This window comes from Pristis pectinata, chromosome 17 (genome assembly GCF_009764475.1).
Source record: "Pristis pectinata isolate sPriPec2 chromosome 17, sPriPec2.1.pri, whole genome shotgun sequence".
NCBI classification, from domain to species: Eukaryota; Metazoa; Chordata; class Chondrichthyes; order Rhinopristiformes; family Pristidae; genus Pristis; species Pristis pectinata.
This window is the reverse complement of record NC_067421.1, coordinates 23777915-23797872: the sequence shown is the minus strand read 5'-3', so window position 1 is coordinate 23797872 and position 19958 is coordinate 23777915. Positions and strand designations below refer to the sequence as shown.

The window sequence follows — 19958 nt, the reverse complement described above, 5'->3', positions numbered from 1 at the left end:
TACATTGACGACTTAGTGACTGGGAATGATACATGGGAGGATCACATCTCTGCGTTAGAAAGGTTGTTTGAAAGACTTTCCAAGGCTAACCTTACAGTTAACTTGGCTAAAAGTGAATTTGGCCATGCCACTGTGACTTATCTTGGTTATGTTGTAGGTCAAGGCAAGCAAGCTCCTGTTCAGGCAAAAGTTCAAGCAATATCTGAGTTCCCTATTCCCACAGGTACGAGGACTGTTAGAAGATTTTTGGGAATGGTTGGATATTATTGAAAATTTTGTAAAAATTTTGCTGATATTGCTCTTCCCTTAACTAATCTTCTGAAGAAGGGAGTAAAGTTTGTTTGGACAGATTCTTGTCAAGAAGCATTTGAGAAGCTGAAAGCCATTTTATGCTACCATCCTGTGCTCAAATCACCTGACTTTGAAAAGCCATTTTCATTAGCAGTAGATGCCAGTGATGAAGCTGCAGGAGCTGTGTTGTTGCAGAAGGGTGACATTGATGATATTGACCATCCTGTAGCTTACTTTTCAAAGAAATTTAATGAGCATCAAAAGAATTATTCCACCATAGAGAAAGAATTACTGTCGCTTGTTTTAGCCTTGCAACATTTCAGTGTATATGTTTGCACCGCTCAGAAACCATTGACTGTATATACAGATCATAACCCATTGGTGTTTCTGAGCCGAGTCAAAAACAAGAACAGAAGGCTGTTAAACTGGAGTTTAATTTTGCAAGAGTTTGATCTCATGATAACTCACATTAAAGGCAAAGATAATGTGATTGCTGATTGTCTTTCCTGATGTTAAATGGGAAACGTATCTGTACTAATCTTGACAGTCTGTAGTTGTGTAGCATGATAATTATTAACATTACTAACTGTATGCGCGGTTAAATTTTTCTTGGGAAAAATTTTTTTTAGGTGGGAGCTGTTACGGACTCAGTGAAAATCCCTTTAAGATAGAGAGTGTGTGTGTGGGGCGTGCTTACATCAATAGAAGATAAAGGATGTAATGATGTTGTTGAAGAAGTTGGGAGGGAGGGAGGGAGGGAGGGAGGGAGGGAGGGAGAGACACCAGCCTGCTAGTTTTCTCTATCGATGGATGAGAAACAATAACTGTGTCTACCACTGAAATCCATGTATGGAAGTTGGAAGTAATCCGGTGGAGTTCACTTTGTTGCTGACCTGTAGAAGGAAACAGGTATTTGTGTGTGGACGACCATGATTCGGATGCTTTTCGGGGTGAGGAAGTCACTACCGAGTAAACACTGAAGTGTCGCTTGGGTTCCATCGTGGAACATTTGGATTTCGTATTTACTCTCCCTATGTTTCTCTACATCTACATCTTATCTTCAGACAACGGTGGTTGTTGAAGAAGCCCTTGCTCATGTTTCACCTTATGGCTTGTGGAACTGAACTTTAAGAACCATTCCTGAACTTGGAGTTTGGGACTTTGTCACACACACACACACGAAGAGTTTAGTTTTGGGGTTAATGTTCGAGGTTTAACATTTTTGAATTCTAACATACTAACATTTTTACTTTTATTTTACGTATTATCATAAGTAGTGATTAATAAAATAGTTTTTAACACTGAATCATGCTCAGTGTGTTTCGTTTGTTGCTGGTTCATGACAGTATGCATGACCAGAACAGCAGCCTGTTCCAGAGGACCCATAATCTCTGGGAAAAAGATCTAGCTCCTGATATTCAATTTAGACTTGACCTTACACAACATTAAATCGTGACCCTGCATCCCTCCTGTTCAAACAAAACAAACTTTAACCTACAATACAATTTCCTTCCTTGGTTTATAATATTCTATTAGAGAAGGATGATCTGAAGTGCAAAGTACAAGCTCTTCTTATCCATCTCAATAAATATGATTTTTATGCTCAAATAGTCTGTGGACATCTCCAGCATGTTTTCCAAAGCCTCAATATCACACAACTGTATGAGAAAATCCAAGAGTGCACTATCTTTGAAGTTGGGCCTGACCTGTATTCAATTTTGCCTTTAGTTATATGAGAAACATAAAATTGACTGATTTAAACACAAGACATTGAAAAAGGAAAATCTGACATCTTGAAATTGTGATTATCCCGTCCAATACAATAGGAAGTAAGTGCAGAAGGACTACATTGAGTTTGAGTGCAACCATTCGATTTTGGTGCCAACACTGACACTTGTTGAGATGTCCTCTCCATTATTTCTTAAATAAGTAGTAGCATTAACATATTCAACTCTAAATTGTTCAAACCTTGTAAGAAAATGGAAGTTAGTGCTAATTCATGTGGACTTTGTTATTTGACCATACAAAAACCCCCAGTGGCCTCAAAGGTTGTGGTCAGGATTTCACAATTTTCCATATGGTAGCTTACCAAAGATTTTCAATAAAGGTGACCTTTTCCAGAATGATAAATGAGTGACCAAGATCACAACATTTCCTGCAAATTTCAATGCCATTTAATGCAGTCACAAAATACTAAAACATGTCATAGTAGAATTGTTCATCACATTCCTGTAATCCAAGGCTGTGTACTCCTTGCAAAGAATGGCATTATAAAGGTTGAAGCAGCTTTAAAAAACTAAAGCATATGTGGATATTCATAAAATACCTGAAAACAGCCCTAGTAATCCCTGACAATTTCAATATTCAGTTATTAGGAATTAAAATACTGTACACTAAAATCCCTGGCAGTAATATATAAAATTACATTGGTAATATCAAAAACATGTGTTATATAAACAAAAATGATGTACAAGAAATGACTAAAAATTCACTGTACACTTAATTCCACATAAGAGAAATTCTGAGACCATGCCTAAAGGACAAATTTCAACAGTGCCTCTTTGAAAATGAATATTACACAGAAAAGCCTCTTTCTTCAACACCAGACACTTTTTCACCCTTTACCAACCTTAAATATTAAAAGAGCACTGACATCCATATTTTTGACACGTTCACTAAAACATCTGCTCTGCTGCAAAATGTTGAAGTGAGGTCCGAGTGGGGAAAAAAGCTCCATCGTGGTAAATGGTGACATCATGACAAGGAAGCCTTGGACTGAAAATTTCAGAACCTTTATAAATATTCATTTCTTTTTCAGTTTGTTTCTTGGAGAATTCTTCAACAAGTTCCTGAGTTTGAGGTAAGTTCCGGTTGCCTCAGAAAGATTGTCATATTCAAAGGGTGTGATTCCAGTAGCAAATTTACTCATGTCGGGCACTGCAGAAATTCTACTCTCCTGCATTTCTGGAAGATCAGCACTGGTGCTGCCCTCATCTGTTTTCTCTAAACATACTGTGTTCCTTTTGATAGATTCTGCAGAAGTTTCAGGTGCAGAAGATGCTTCAGCAGTTGGACTCCCAAAATTATATTCAACTGAGCCCATTTTATCATTAGACTCAATTTCCATGCAGTTGTCTGGCTGAATTATTGTTGGTGAGGAATTGGTAGAACTCTTGGTCAAAGGAGAATCACAAGGACCTTCCGTCTCACTAACAGTACCTTCAGTCTGTGCCAGTGCAGCCCAGATCAAACGCTGCTGTTCTTCCAGCTCTTCCAATGATAAGATATCTTCATCCAAAGTTTTATCCACAATTTGGGGAGTTACTAACTGGGTATTCCCATCTTGTAGTGAATGTCCTGCTGGAGAACAAGTTGAAGGAGTAGAGGGAGGGGTGTCCTTTGGAAGTGGGGGACGGGTTGGAGTAGGTGGTGCAGGTGGGACAAATGTAGGTGGTGTAGAAGGGGGTGTTCCTTTGGGCAGAGGAGGAGGAGACGACAAATTTACTGGGCAACCAGGAGGCATGGGTGGAATATGACATAATGGCTTTGAAGGTTCTGAATCTGCAGGAGAAATAAAGCGAACACACTTAGTGGAAGAAGAACTGAATTCTTAACTTCAGTCACAATATTCTGGAAGTCATAAGCAACCAGGGTATTAACAGGCATAATAAGGTCTTTCTAACTGAAAAACAAAAAACCTGAAGATCCTTGAAATCTGAAATAAAAAACAGAAAATGTTGGAAATGTTCAACAGATCAAACAGTATCTGTGGAGAGAGAAACAGTTAACCTTTTAAGTTGATGATCAATTGTAACAAAAGGTCATTAACTTGAAATAAAACTATTTCTCCCTCCATGGATGCTGCCCAAACAGTTGAGTATTTCTAGCATTTTGCTTTCATTTAAGGTCCTTCTAATATATGAACAGAACAAAATGAAAAAATCTGTACTTTTCAGTTGTCTTTGGAAGAAACTGTTTAGAATAGAATGGACAGAAAAATGGTTCACTGTTTTTTTTAAACCCCAATATGGAATATTATATCCTAGAAGAGGAAAAATATCTAAGAGCAAGCCAAAGTAGGAATGACCCAACTGATATCCCATTCAGGGCACTTGAAACTGTTTTATAGACAATTAGTAGTACTTGTACTTATTTAACATGCAAAAGGTAAATGACTACTATTCATTACAAAAGTTAATATCTGAATATTTACTGATTATATTTAGTTGAAAAACAGACATTTCCCTTGAACTCTCCTCAGCCCATAATAAATTTTGAAAGCTAATATATCTTTCTTCTATGGTGAAATGCCACTGTAGAGTTAAACAGGTTCTAGGTATTAAGTGATTAGCTACTGTGTCCAGCTGAATTCTCAAATAAAGGATATTTATGACAGCTGAGGCCAGAGCCTCCAGTTGCGAATATCTATCATATCTTCAACAGACTATGTAATTTGCGTGAATAGTTTGGAAGCTCTTTGAAAAGTCAAAATAAACCACAAATAAACCAAAGTTCTCTTAAATTTCAGATTTAGGCCGCTATTTTTCAATATCCAAACAAGAACTTGGATTTAAACAGCTCCTAAAATGTAGCAAACTGCCCATGGCATTTCGTGATGGAAAGAGTTGACATCAAACCACAGAAGGAAAAGTCAGAACAGAACAAAAGCTTAGTTATAAGAGGTCTAAAGGATCATCGAAAAGGGAATGTTGAGAAATAAAAATGCGAAATTTTGGAGATTAGGGCCAAGGCACTTGCAAACATGGCTGCCAATAGTTCAGCAATTAAAACTGCAGTACAAAATGCTAACATTATCCCAGTATTTAAAACTAGAGCTGGAGGTGGTAACAGTGGTAAGAAGCAGCAAAGCTGCAGAGGGATGAGAAAACACCTCTATGTTCCTCATTCCTGAAGTGCCGTTGAAATGGAAACAGGAAGCAAGTGGGTACCCCTCGGTTCCTGCAAGCTGTTAGGCACAGCGATAATTTAAAGATGTAAACAGGTGAACGAGACTTATTTGTGCAAGTTAAAATTTGGAAAGCAGAGGTTTGAAAGATCACACTCGTGCAAAGTGGAAGGTGGGAGACAGCCAAGAGAGCTTGTTAATTGTCACATCCCAAGTTAACAAAAGCATTTGGAATATGGATACATATGGAATTTGATAGTTTTCAAATGATCTCACTGGGGTCCAGCATGTAGATGAAAAATAAGAGGCAGCAAGGATAGGTCCTTGAACCCCAAAACTAAGTGTGTTGGATTGGTAAGCATACCTGATTCTCTGGATACATTTTGATAGATGAGCATACAAACATGGATAATACTAGTAGAATAAGTCTAGAATCTTTAACTAATAGATTACAAACTTAAGAATATGTAATTTGTTCAAACAGTTAATTTTTTTTAAACTGCTTTAGACCTGGCCATTGTAAACTGTACATTCTGACATCATGCAGAAACAGTTAACAGAAACTAAAATTTGCCCTTATTATACTGGCTACATAAATAGTACAAGAAACCAATCAATCAACATAGTGACAGGGGTAAAAATGCTACTGAACAGGCTTCCTTTACACAGGATCAAGCACTTTTAGAGCCAGAACATGCATCACATTTCCTTTCTGCAAAGTTTGCCAGCTTACTTAATAATAGTTTTGTGGAACTTATCTTTGTTAGGTAATTAACTCCTTTTGGCACATTAAACCTGAGATATGGATTTGACAGAATTTGCAAGTACATATATAAAGTAATCTTTATTTTGAAACTGCTCCAGAAGTATCACCTTCTATCTCAAAGAATATTTTTTTCTTGATTTGCTTTCACCAAAGAAATGGAAATGCCCGAGATTAACCGAGGAATAGGCAAATAGCTTTAAGTGTTTACAGCTTTATAGGACTTGCTATACAAAATACTCTTAAATTTAGTCTATTGGATATGAATATAGATAGATAAACAGCATGCCAAGCCACTACCTGTTACAATTTGTAGTTTACAACTCAGAAGTATGAAATAAAGGCTTGCTTCATTTCCAACTGGAAAGAAATTGCAAGGTTCAATTTTTGTACTTTTAAGCGCCCCTTCCCTCAAAATAAATCAGAATATCTGCACATGGTGAAACTTGTATCTCAATATTACTTTTTCTTTTGAAAGCGAACAAGCATTTTATTATGTTGTTTTTGGTAATGCAATACAAAATAAATATGAACTATTTAAGTGCTATACCTGAATCTATATCCATGTCATAAGTATAGGCATCTATTTTTTCAGACTTGCGCTTCTTTACACTATCAAGGTTTGAGTCAGCATCTGAACCCCTTTTGTTTGAACTTTGTCTAGTCTAAGAGAAATAGAAATTGCCAGTTAGTTGATACACAAATAAGTGCTTCTATTTTATATTAATGGTTCAAAATAGTGCCAGCATTAAAATTGCACTGTGTGACATTTTCTCCTTGTTGATAATGCTTCATCCTGGGATACCTTTTTGCAGGTCCTCGCTATCCTTAGTTACCTTGTGCAAGATAACCCTTTCTCATGGGCGTGCTTTGCTAGTGATTTTGGGGGTGTATTTAGTTATAGGGCATTCTGATGTCGGTTCAATCTTTTCACCTAATGTGAACATATGTCTTTACCAACAAAAAAATCATGATCAATAATAGGAATTCTCCCACATAAATTGAGGCAAATTAAAACGACCTGACACTAGTTGAGGCCAGTTATTTTGGACCATTCAAAAGAGGACCGTTGCATGTTTGGATTACTGTTCCTCATCCACTAAGTAAACATATTAAAAAATGTTCATTTATGAAGAGATAACATGAATCTGTCTCAATTATTGTTGTTATATTTAACAGTATATTACAGAATATTTTTCATTGTTTCTAGTCTATGAATGGCAATATTTGTACAATATTTTCATTTATACTACTGGACATAATTTCACAAGCAAAGCAATTTATCTTATTTTGGGGAAAACTAAATAGTGAGGGATGAAGAGAGACCAATGGAACTGTGGTTCTTTTCAACAGAACTTATTTATCAGATGAACTTACAAATGTGGTGCACTCAAATGGTTATGGAAACAGAATCCACGACAGCCCTAATATATAACAGGAAAATTTGAAAGTGCTTTCAGTACTGGCACAGGTGTGATGGATAGAGTTTCTCTCTGTACTTGTAAAATTCTACAAAACATCTTTACCCAATTCACTCCTTTAGACTACTTATCAGTATACTTAACATTACTTATTGATACAATTAGTGAACGATGTTTTAATGAGTAGTGTTAAGCAATTTTAAATCACCTCATGAATGAATATTAAATCATTTGCAATGGTGAAGCCAATTTCACAAAAACTAATGTTGCACATTAGAAAGTGTGCAACAAAAATGCTGCTACTGGGAGGTACCTGGCCTCTAATCCATGCCTTTCCACAAAGGGATGCATACTACATTATCTGGCACCTCACAATAAACACTGTTGATAATTTTCCAAGAGATGTGAACTACATTAATAAAGCTGAAGTTTGATCCCAATTGCATGGCAAATTAGTCAATTTTGGCTGTTTTTTTTTACTACTGTGAATTTATGATTTCTGGTTTCAAACTTTTAAAATATCTTCATCAAAAGTCTGACTTAATGTAAAAAGCTAGGGAAATAGAATGCGAAATCATAAAACTTACTGTGAAATAATTAGCATTCAAATGATGTGCAAAGTGTTCCTTAAGATGATGAGTTTGCATTGGAATTGAACCATATTGTCTCCATTCCTGGTGACAAAGATATAATAAGCAATAGATGAATAACAATCAATCAGTAAAAACCTGTTGGTATTCATATAATCAGCAAATGGATCAGAGATAAAAATCATTCTTGTTGCAGATGTAACGAGGATTACAGTAGTAATTAAAAATACTTTTACAGTTAAATGAAAACAACCAGAGGACAGCTACCAAAACTGTTGAATTTTATTACATATCTTTCTACTGTAAACTGTTTAAAACTTTTTGCCTTATGTATTAAAAACATTTAGAACTTTCACAGCTGATGCCGTCATGCTTGTGGTCAACCAGCAAAAGTTGCATTTCATATTTTTGTGATCAAAGATTTGACTGCATGCCACAATGCATTTTATTTTGCAGGGGACTTGTCCCAAAAGCATCAAAGACAACAAATTCACAGAAGCAATCAACTGGGTGTCATTCTGGGTCTAAAAGTTTATAATAATGAAAAGCAATAAATAGTGAAATCAGAATTTTAAAAAATTAAAAAAGGATAAAGAAGATCTTAATTCTAACACTGTTAGTGGAAGAGGTATAGTAGGGTGCTCCCACTTGAACCTTGATTCAAGGGACCTGCAATAGCTCAGCTGATGATGGATCATTTAAGTTTGGTTTTGACTACAGGGACCAGAAAGTTCCTGGTCTACACTGGGTCAGCTGCTCTCAACTAGGAGCACAACTAACCTTGAAACCAAGGAGGAAAAAATATTGCAGATCAGGAACTTGCTTTCCATAACACCCGTGATTCCAGTTGGAAAAATAAGGCAATGACGGAATTGTGATTCTCTGAAGTCAAAATGTTTGTCAGCACTCATCATCTAGACTGTAAATGGTTGGCTAATTGCTGGAAAAATCTAAATCCAGGTTAACTAGTTTCTCAGCACATTTGGGATAGTTCAGAATGAACTCTAAACATAGTGAAAGGAGGAACATAGATTGGACTATTCCAAGTGCAATGCTTACATCCTGAATCCCTTTTGGAATGACAGCATTGAATCCTGCATAATCTATTAGTTTACTTGTGTCATAGGATGGAAAACAAGCTTTTGGATGTTGTTTGTCATGCTCCATTTCACCATCGCTTGAATCTATAAATAAAAGTAAGATGACAGTGAAAGAGTTAAACTGTGCCCACCATCCTTAACTTTAAGAAACGAATACAAATCCTTCCATTTTCAGTTTCTTTTAAAAGTTAGCTTTCCATGCCACAATGTATCCTTTTGAATAAGTCACACATCATCCTGATTTCGACAAAAACTGATTTTTCTTCATTATTGTTGCATAAAGACTACGAAGTCCTCTAACATCATCATGGGATTCAACAAAGGGCCACAGCAGTCAAAAAAAAATTCAAGAAACAGGAGGAGGAGTAAGGCATGCGCCTTTGTGCCCGATCCAGTATTCAATCAAGGCTGAACACATTTTGGCCTCAGCTCTATTTCTTGTCTGTACCACAGTCTCCTCACATCCACTGTAGAGCAAAACTGTCCTTGACTTGGCCTCCACAGCTCACAGGGTAGAAAATTCTAAAGATTCCCAAACCTCAGAAGTAATTCCTCTTCTCAATGTTAAATGGGTGACTCATTATTCTTGAACGTAAAAAAACCCCTAATTTAGATTCCTTAATGAGGGGAGCATCCTCAAAGCATTTACCTTGTCTAACCCCTCAGTATTTTGTTTGTTCAATAAGGCATCCTCTCATCTTCTAAACTCCAATAATGATAAATCAAGCTATCGATCAAACTTTCCTAAGACAACCCCTTCATTCAGTAATCTACCAAGTGAGTCTTCTCTGAATGAAAAGTGTATGCAGTGCACAAGGTGTGATATGACCAACACCTGGTACAGTTGCAGCAAGACTTTCCTACTTTCAAACTCTATTCCATTTGCAATAAAGGGCAAGATTCATTTTGCCTTCCTGACTTCTCTCTGACCTGCTTATCAACTTTTGTTTCCTCTATACCATAGCATTCTAGTCTCTCCCCATTTAAACCATATTCTGCTTTTCCATTATCCCACAATATGCTCCATTTGCCAATTTTTTTTGCTCACTAGCTAAACAAAGCAGAATCTTTTGCAAGCTGCATTCATTCACAATTTGCCTTCCCACTCTCCTTGGAATCATTGGCAAATTTGGCTTCATGGAGAAGACACAAAGCCATCTTCTCAGGACACCAAAAATCAGCAAGGACAAAGGCTTACCATTCTCTCAAAAACTCAAATAATCACTTTGCCTCCCCATCCCAGAGACTGTGAAGTAAACTCACTATCTGAGTCAAGCAGCCATATACATCCCAAGTTCAATCCTAGTCTCCACTGTGTTGCGACAACAAAACCGTGCCTTAACACATGGTGCCCAAGTTAGAAAAAAAAACAGGGAAGTGAGACTTTCACTCCTGATTAAATTTGATTTCAATGATATTTACACATGTGGGTATGCTGGGTATGGACAGATTAGTTCTCAGTGATGACAATGTCAATAGTTCAAAGATGAATTAACAGCTTTTCGTTTGAAGTACCGGAAGAAAGCTGCTGGCTGGGGAGCTGCACCAAAATAAAGGCAGTCAAGGACCATGAGTACAGGAAAATTGTGACAGAAATTTCAAAATAACCCGTTTGAAGATATTTGCTGTTTGAAAAACTGAAGCAGTAGATCAAAGGAAAATGAAATGTTAAGCTTGGACTCTGTTGTTATTAAGTCATTCCATTGGGTTGGCAGAAATATTGATGGCCATTTTAAAATACAACAAACATTTGTCAGATTACAAATATTTACCAACTCATCAAGGAGAGATTACATGATATATTTAACGATGCTATTGTACAAAATATTTAATGGTCAAGCTGTTGCTAAATTCTGTGCAAGTACAAGAGCAAATTGTTCACTGGGGCTTCATGTTTGACAATGGGAACATCAATACAAAGGAAAAGCAATTCTCTGGCTGGCTGGTTTCATACCAGTTTTCCTCACTGCTCTTCAAATTTTATTTATTGAACAGAGCATGCTAGATTATGATTCTGGCACTGAATAAATATTAAACATACTTAACAGCATGATGCAGAATCAAGCTACAGTAATGCCTTTCAGTAACGCCTTTCAGTAACCTCCACAGAATGACTTAGAACATTAAAACAGGTGAAGTATTAAAAAAAATCATTTAATAACTGTATGCTTAAAATGTAAAATTACCATATGGCAATGAGAAAAGGAAATGGTACTGTGATACATTTATCAGAAAGTGTTACAAACACACCACAAACCCTTCAAATATCAACACGTTTACAAACTTCAGATATGGAATGCTTCACCTCTTCCATCATATAGAGCAAGACCAGAATTCTCTTGCTGAGTCTCTAGTAGCCACCCTGGTGGATAACCCAACTGGCGCATCCGATAGATAAATGGTGGGAGATCTTCATCGGTCATCCCAAGAGCTTCTTTAAGTTCTACACTGCAGAAATTATTAAGTTACATAATATTATTCAATGGTATAAAAAAATAAAAGTGAGTAGCTGTAGCATGGCAAGTTACTCCAGGAGAATTGAATGTTCATTGTTGAGCTGCTCTTTTTATGAATTCTATAATTACAGCAGAATGCAAATATTTGCTAGTTTAAAAAAAAAATAATGGATATAGGCAGCCTATTTCACAAAGCCAGTTATTTATTTTCTTGAAGAAGGGGAATGAAACTAATTTGAGAGCTTTAACCAATGAACCCACAAAGGCACAATTCACCAAGTGGCCTCCTCCACCATGATCCTATTATAAACTAATATATAAATTTTTTTACCTGATAACACCTGGTTTGAACTTTTCAAACCTCTCTGCATGATACCGCTGTTGAGATCCCGAATGAGGTGAATCACTGGCCATTGCATTGAATTCTTTTCTTTTCTCACTAATACGAGCAAGATCACGTGGCTATAAAGTTAATTAAAAGATATGCATGAGTTACTTTATGTTGTTAACAACTATGCACAAAATATGAAAGTTTGAAGATGTGTGCTACTGGAACGTTCAATGTGGAAACTTTAATGCGTTTGTTGATTGCCATCCCAAAGTTCACAAGTTGGTTTAACTTCTCCTTCTCTGAATATCAATCAATTTAAGAAAATGACCACCTCTGACTAGAATTCTTCCCAAACTATTTCAATACCTTCATGTCCTGAACAAATGCTGGGGCATAACAGGTCTCTGGTAACTTGCTATTAATCAATTCCTCACGTGCAAGTATGATCAATGAGAATGACAAATAATTTTCAAACCAAACTGATATCTTACCCTTTACAACTACTGCATTTTCCATTTGGGTGAACTAATTGATGAATTAGCCCATGGCAGATTATGGTGCCTATATGTGGCCCAACAAACGCCACCTTTACTGAAACCAGTGTTCAAATTCATAATCTGCTGTTCCACACCATACAGTTCATTTGTCAAGAAAACTAGAAGGACTCCACAGAGAAAAATCAAGGTTTCTGTTACTTTTAAAGTTGATAACTCATTGAAACACAGCAAAGAAAAAAAAATGCTATATATTTTCATGTCAAAATGTCCCAAATCACTCAACATCCAAGTTGCACAAAGCACAATAAACAGAATGGTAGATGTTGGTTGAGGGAGAACCGAAATTCAGAAAAATTCCCTGCCCTTCTGAGTGTTGCTGAGGTCCTTCAAGTCAACCTGAGCTGGTAGACAGGCTGCAGTTTAGCATCTCATCCAAAAGCCAATGTCTCTAATAAAGCAGCATCTCCTCACTGATTTGTCAGCCTACATTATGCATACCAGTTCTGGAGTTGGCTTGAACCCACAAGTTTCCAGTACAGCTAAATTTAATACCACCGAGTCAAGATGACCAAATACAACAGTTTAAACAGCTGGAATTTAGCTCAACTATTAATACAGAAAAATAAGTTAGTCAGATACACAGAAGCATTGCACCTTGATATAAATTAAGAACTGTTGAAAGAATCAGCATACAAACTTTTGACTTCTACATGACCCTGATGTATGTAACTGCTACCCACTTTAAACAAGATCTCATTACAACGTCACAACGATCTTACCTTTGGACAATCTTTTAACTGATGTTCTGTTGAACCACAGTTGAAACAACAAGGTTTTGGCCTATTTAATATATAAAATGTTTTTGCTGTGTTAATCGTGTTTCAAAGCCCTTTGCTATCTATTATACTTCAAAAAAGTGAGATGAACTCCTCACACTTGTACATACCTCTTAGCTTTTAGTTCCACTTCTTGTCCATCCAAGGATACAACTTGAGCAAAAACTTGCTGATATCTTTGCAATTCATTCAGGAATTACTCATTTCCACAAAATATACTTTAAATAAACTTACTGATCATTATTAACTTGCAGGATTTTATTACAGGATGTTTTCAAACTCAACAGGAAGTCAATTACTGTTATATAAAAAGCATGGGCAGACTCAAACAACTGTAGAACTCGGCCTTAATCTGGTCATTTTCTGTGGAAAAATGGTTTTATGCATCTGGATTGATAGCTACTCCATTTGCCTGCTCACATTTCATTTCTCCACTTCACTCTAACATTTTTATTACTGAACATTAATGTTTCAAGACACACAAGAAACCATTAAATAAGCTGCTCAGTAAATAAACAGTCTCAACCAGATATAGTTTTAAATTTTGAAAAATAATAGTTATAATTATATGCAATTCACTTAAATTCTATTTTGTGCTCCTAGTCAGAAGATCAGGAACATTGCTAAACATCTGAAATTTACATCCTAAAATTATAGCTATAGTTGCATTGCAAAACTGACTTCTGAATTTGAGAAACATTTCACTCCAAAGTACAATACATCCCATATGTCCAGTAAAAATCCATATCTTTCTTGGTTATGTCTAAAATCAATTCAGAAAATATTGTTCAGCTGGGCAATAAACAAGTCAAATGATGTAAAAGCTTTCCATTCAACATTTAGGATACTTGGGTACTTCCCATCCATTTGTCAGCTGTGGATTCTCATTTAACAACGGCTGTCCAAGTTTATCCAGGCAAAAGCTGGTGAAGTACTGAACACTTCCCACAACCTGCATGAAAACAAAGGTTTTATAAAAGTTTGCTAATAATTGGCAGAATACTAATGAGAGTTTCTCTTTTAATGAAATGTCATATTATTGCTTAAGGAATTCACTATACTTGCATGCATTATGTAACATAATAACAAAAATAACTTTATTCAGTTGTTGAACAAAAGTAATAAAATGGCCATGGTAACATTTGGAATATTAATACAAATATTCTAAAGCAGCATTCAGAAAACCTGCAGATCCAAATCAGATTTAACATTAACAAAGACATTTCTTTTCTTTCATAGTTCATTAGGTGACAGTGGTACAACTAGGAAAGTTGCTGCCTCACAGTTCCAGTGACCCAGGTTCAATCCTGACCTCTACAGTTGTTAATGTAGAGTCTGCATGGCTTCTTGTAACTACGCTGGTTTCAAGGTGCCTTAGTTTCCTCCCATGTCCCAAAATTATGCAGATTGGTAGGTTAATTGATCACTGTAAATTGACCCTAATGTGTAGGTGAGTGGTAGAATCCGTGGGGAATGATGGTAATATGGGGACAATAAAACAGGATTGGTAAGGGATTCATGTAAATGGGTGCTTGATCATCGGTGCAAATGTTTCTAAATTAAAAGGATAAAGAAAAGCACTACATTTAAATAATGGGCAGGTTGCACGTTTAGATTTTCCAAATATCTGTCTGACTAACTTTATACTGTGAGAAATGCCAAAGAATTTCCTCCAGTGTTATCAAATAATATGAACAACTTCATAAATCACTCTGATTGACACCTTCTCCAAGATGGTTGGCAATGACCATCATCTGACCAAACTCAATCCAGTCCTCATTTGCATTTGCTACTGAAAAGCAGGTGCTGAAACCTTAGTCCATTTGTCCCTAAATAACCTAGAGGCACTGCTGCCAATTTCATCACTGCTATGGCTACCTTTAGACAAGATCAGGTAATTCAAGACTGACTAAGGATCAAACTTGAGTTTGCCAATGTAAATACTTCAGAGAGCATGACTTCAGTTCTGAATAAAGCAAATTTTAATAAAGCAGATAATATTTGGACTTGTCACTCACATGAAATGCCTCTTTTGTTTTCTTTCCTGCATTTAAACTTTTCACCTTCAGTTGTTCTTCTAGCAGCACACTTGATGGCTGTAAAGAAATGTATTCTTTTATACACTTTTCAGAACAAAAAAAAAGAAAATCTGTACTGTCTCAAATTATTTCAGTCCATTTACCTGGGGTTTCACATTAAACGATGTCCTTTCAGGGTCACTTTGAATTTCTTTCTCATACTTTTCTACCAAGCCAGTGATGAAGTCTTCAATTTCTTGATGAAACTGCCTGAAATTAAATTGGAGAATATATCAGAGCAGCTGGTATCAAAATAGAAATGCTGTAGTAGAAAACAAGTAAAACTTGAAGTGTTGATATTTAAATTCAAACTTACTTTGAAATATTATTATTCATAAATAAGATCTGAACCATTGGGCCATCTGTTTTGGAGTCGCTCACAACTATTTTACTGCCACAGATGAAAAAGGTTAGAAATTTGATGAAAACTGTCAAAACTTAGAAAAGATATAATCCTTCGCAAGTTAACATTTGTGTTAGTCAAATCACTACACTTACTAATTTATTCTATGTAACATATTACATTGCACAAATATAGCAAGCAAAAAAGTTTAAGATATAAAAAAATACCCAAAATCTTTGAATGCTGAAGATAAATTTAGAATACAGAACTAGCCAAATATTTATATAAAATTCAATCGTGTATGGAGATAGCATTGTAAACAATTGAAAATATCTTTGTGTAATATGATTATTACATAATTGCAGAAAACATTATACACACATTATCTAGCATCACAAGCAAAATTTTAGGCTCACTCAATATACATTTTACCTTGGGTGGGTTAGCAGGTTCAACTTCCTCTTAAGTTCCTGATGTTAACTGACTTAAGGAAAAAGACTTAATACATTGGCAATATGCATTCTAGCATAAATTTTGCCCTATCCACAATAAACTTGGATATCACAGAATAGCTGGTCAGTACATTAAAATACACCCACAGCTAGTGGTTCGTTATTCAACTCATCTATTGCCACACGTCACAAAATGTAATTGCTGTATGTTCAACTTACTAAGTAATACTGGAAATCTCTGTTGGTATTCCTCCTTTAAACTTGAATCACTAACAACCATAATGGCATTTAAACCAAAGTAGATATGATGGGCCAAATGGCTACTTCTATGCCATAACGATTCTACTGTCCTTCCCAGAATTATTCACAAACATAAAAACACAATTTAAGATTGCAGCCAATCACTTGCATTTACAATACGGGCCGAATCTGGTTTACAAACTGGCTGTTTTTATAGACATCCATAAGTTAATTTTGGTCAAAAGTCAGAAAATACGTAAAATTATTTAACATGGTAACCACACCTTCACGGTATTATAATGTACGGTGTTGATGAGGGCCAATTAACATCAACATTTATTTTTCGTCTTCCTATCAGGTTATAATGGTACAGAATCAGGATGTCCCATACTCAATGGCTAGTTATGACGGGCTTGAAGTATCAGTGCACATTGCATTGTTTAAAAGAATATTGTTGCACAAATACCATTAGAAGCGATTGTTTGTTAATTTCCAAAGCAACTCTCTTGTGGCCTCCCACAGTGAAACAAACAGCCTCTGTTCTTAAGAAACCATGGTGTCTGATTACTGCAGGGTAATTACTTGTAAACAGGATTCTTTTCAGGACTAGTTCTTGTTTGAATTTAATGATACTTATGGGAGTTCGTTCAAAGATATGAGGTGCCCACAAGTTAGATGTTTGTAACCAGGGAAAGGCCTGTAATCCTTATTTGTCAGTGTACAAATATACAAATCCCACAGAATTTTGTTGTAACAAAGCAAAATACCAGCCACTTTTATGAGACATTACTGCTCATTCTTTGCATAACACCAATGTTGTGATAATCTTTCATATTTTAGTAAATGGTGAGGGGTTAACCCAATCTCATTCTCCTTCAGCTTAGCATCAAATATATGCCCAAGACCAAGTAATCAAAATAACTCTGAACTTGCTGAATTTAACTTCTACTCTTTTTGAATTGTCAACAGAATAATCTATTGAACATTTATAATTTAGTGGCCTAGTAGTTAATTAACAAATCATCCAGAGATAAGTTTGAATCCCATCAGGGCTGCCAAGTAATTTACTTAAGTAATTAATTAAATCTGAAATTAAAATTCATATTAACCATGAAACTACTGAATTGTCAAAAAACCCATCTGGCTCACTAACATCCTTTAGAGAACTAAATCTGCGGTCCTAACACAGGTCTGGCCTGCATGTGACTCCAGAGCTATCAGTGTGGTGTGGAAAACCAACTTTTCCTAACTGGATACTGTTGTGGATCCAACATTCTAACTCTGGGCTATATGTTCCACATATCAGGCACTGTCAGTCTCAAATCAGAACACAGATACATCAACAGAACAATGTTTGGATAGATAACTGTCCTGAAATATTAATTTTGTTTTTCTATCCACAGCCTAATGTACAAGTATTTCCAGCATTTTCTGTTTTTATTTCAGATTTGCAGGATCTATGGTTTTTTTGCTTTTCAAAAATACAACCAGGTACTCATTTGAAGTGGCTTACTTTGGCATTCGATTTAGAAATACACCATAAATGCAGACAGAATACCAAGTCAACACTGGGGGATACAGTGGCTTCAGACTCCACTTACAACTTCTCATCCCATGCTTGAACTGTTATGTTCAACATCCCTCAAAAACCTATGCTCGGCTCTAGTATTTGTTACCTTTGTTATTTTGAAATATCATTTGAGAGAAACACATGAAACGCTGGAGGAACTCAGCAGGTCAAGCAACATCTATGGAGGAAGATGGACAGTCGACATTTCAGGTCAAGACCCTTCAACTGGACTGAATGAAGGGTCTTGACCCGAAATGATGATTGTCCACTTCACCCCCATAGATGCTGCTTGGCCCGAGTTCTCTAGCAGTTTGTGTTGCTCCAGACTCCAGCATCTGCAGCCTCTTGTCATCATTTGAGAGAAGCATGTTGGTTGTGACCAATTCGACTTCGCCACACTCTTCAAACCCCTCCAATCTCTCTAAACTGTCAGACTGATGACTCGCCATACAACATTGGATAAAGAATCTAAATAATGTGGGAATAAATTTAGAGAAGCAAAACCATCACCTTTGACCCCTAATGACTCCATTCCCTAGCTGTTGTTGTCTGGCAGGTATCTAAAACAGGTTCATAATGTTCACAACCCTAATGTCATATGTGACGCAGAGATAATCTCCAAATCACATATTCACATTACCACAAAGACTGCATACCTGCATCTACTTAACATCAAACTCCACACTGGGCTTGGCTCAGCTGCTGGAGAACCTGACATCTCTGCCTATGTTGCCACTAGACTTTTTTTCTACCTTATGCAAATGCAAGGTCATTTAAATTCTGTTATCTGTTTCATAATTCACTTCACGTTTTTTTCATCCACTGTTCATAGTTAGTATCACTTGAATTTTAAATTTTTCACATCCCCTTGTAGACTAGCCAATCCATATTCTCAGTTATCTCCTCAGGCCTTACTACCGTTTGAGATATCAGTATTCTTCTAATCCTACAGTTACAATAATTTCAACATTTATCTAACTGGCAAGATCCCATGCTTTGGAAATCCCATCGTAAATCTCTCAAACTCACTTTTGTCCTTAAAGACATTCCTTTAAATCTCTTTGACCACGGTTTAGGTTATCTGCATTTCATATTTTGTTTCAGTACGTTCCTTAGAAAAACCCGGGATATTCTGCTCTATTAAAGATACTATGCAAGCTTTAATTATTCATAAATTAATCCTTCGCAACGACACCACATGTGCAATGCAATTGTAAACATCACAGCACATTGCAACAACCATGAACAAACTATACACAATATTTGTTGGAAAGTCTGGAGTATTTCCAGACAGCCAGGATTCTGAGACATACATTCTATGGATTAGCCATAGACGGGTATATCAAAAGCTATTTCAAAGAACAAGTGTATAAATTCTGCAGTTTTAATACGGAGTCTTAAAATTAAGTTTTCCTGCTTCAAGAAACGTCACGGAATTTACAACTATTCTGAGTGGACGCATCCATTGTCACAGATGTACTTAATCCAAAAATCAATTGCTTGCTTCGGACTAAAACTATTACAACGACCACTCCGTGGGGAGCGATGACAAACAAAAAACTACCTTCCACGAAATTACTACAGTCAGATTCCCGAGGAAACGAAAGTAAAGCTGCACAGACCAGGCGAATGAGCAGGCCTGCGTCCTGGGCCTATCGGGTGAAGCCGAACTATCAAACGAAACCATCATCTATATTTTTAAAACCTGGTAACGACCACCAAACAGGCCGACGGCAAAAGCTCGAGAGCGGCGAGGGAAGAAGCGGCCGCGGCGGGAGAACGCCGTTAAACGGCCGCTCTGCACCGTCTGCTTTGCGCGGCTTCTCCAACACGAGCCAATCGCTCCTCAGGCGCCCTGTTTGATTTTGCGAAAAGCATTTCCCTTAAACAGTAGGATATTCTCCGCCTTCAGGTAGCCCACGCTCTCCTCGCATTCCTGCAGCTTCTTCCGCATACCCTCCACCTCGTCCACATCTTCGAAACTGTTAAAGCGAACGTGCGAAGGTTTTGAATCCTCAAACTCCTCGAACAATTTGCGGTCCCCGAAATCCAGTTCCATCCTCTCGGCGGCCATCTTGTCACCA

General features: G+C 36.6%; 1 protein-coding gene across 1 annotated transcript; it reads right to left on the bottom strand.

The window, feature by feature from the left end:
• Positions 1 to 2445: 2445 nt before the first annotated feature.
• On the bottom strand, positions 2446 to 19956 carry zcchc8 (zinc finger, CCHC domain containing 8). Its single transcript, XM_052032413.1, has 14 exons — positions 19774 to 19956; positions 16045 to 16087; positions 15586 to 15660; positions 15374 to 15479; positions 15210 to 15287; positions 14040 to 14143; positions 13302 to 13367; positions 13135 to 13195; positions 11859 to 11989; positions 11377 to 11519; positions 9031 to 9155; positions 7969 to 8055; positions 6511 to 6625; positions 2446 to 3852 (listed from the first exon to the last, which is right to left on the bottom strand). Exons 1-14 carry the CDS (start codon positions 19946 to 19948, stop codon positions 3095 to 3097), a joined length of 2067 nt encoding a protein of 688 aa, XP_051888373.1. The 5' UTR covers positions 19949 to 19956; the 3' UTR covers positions 2446 to 3094.
• Positions 19957 to 19958: the final 2 nt, after the last annotated feature.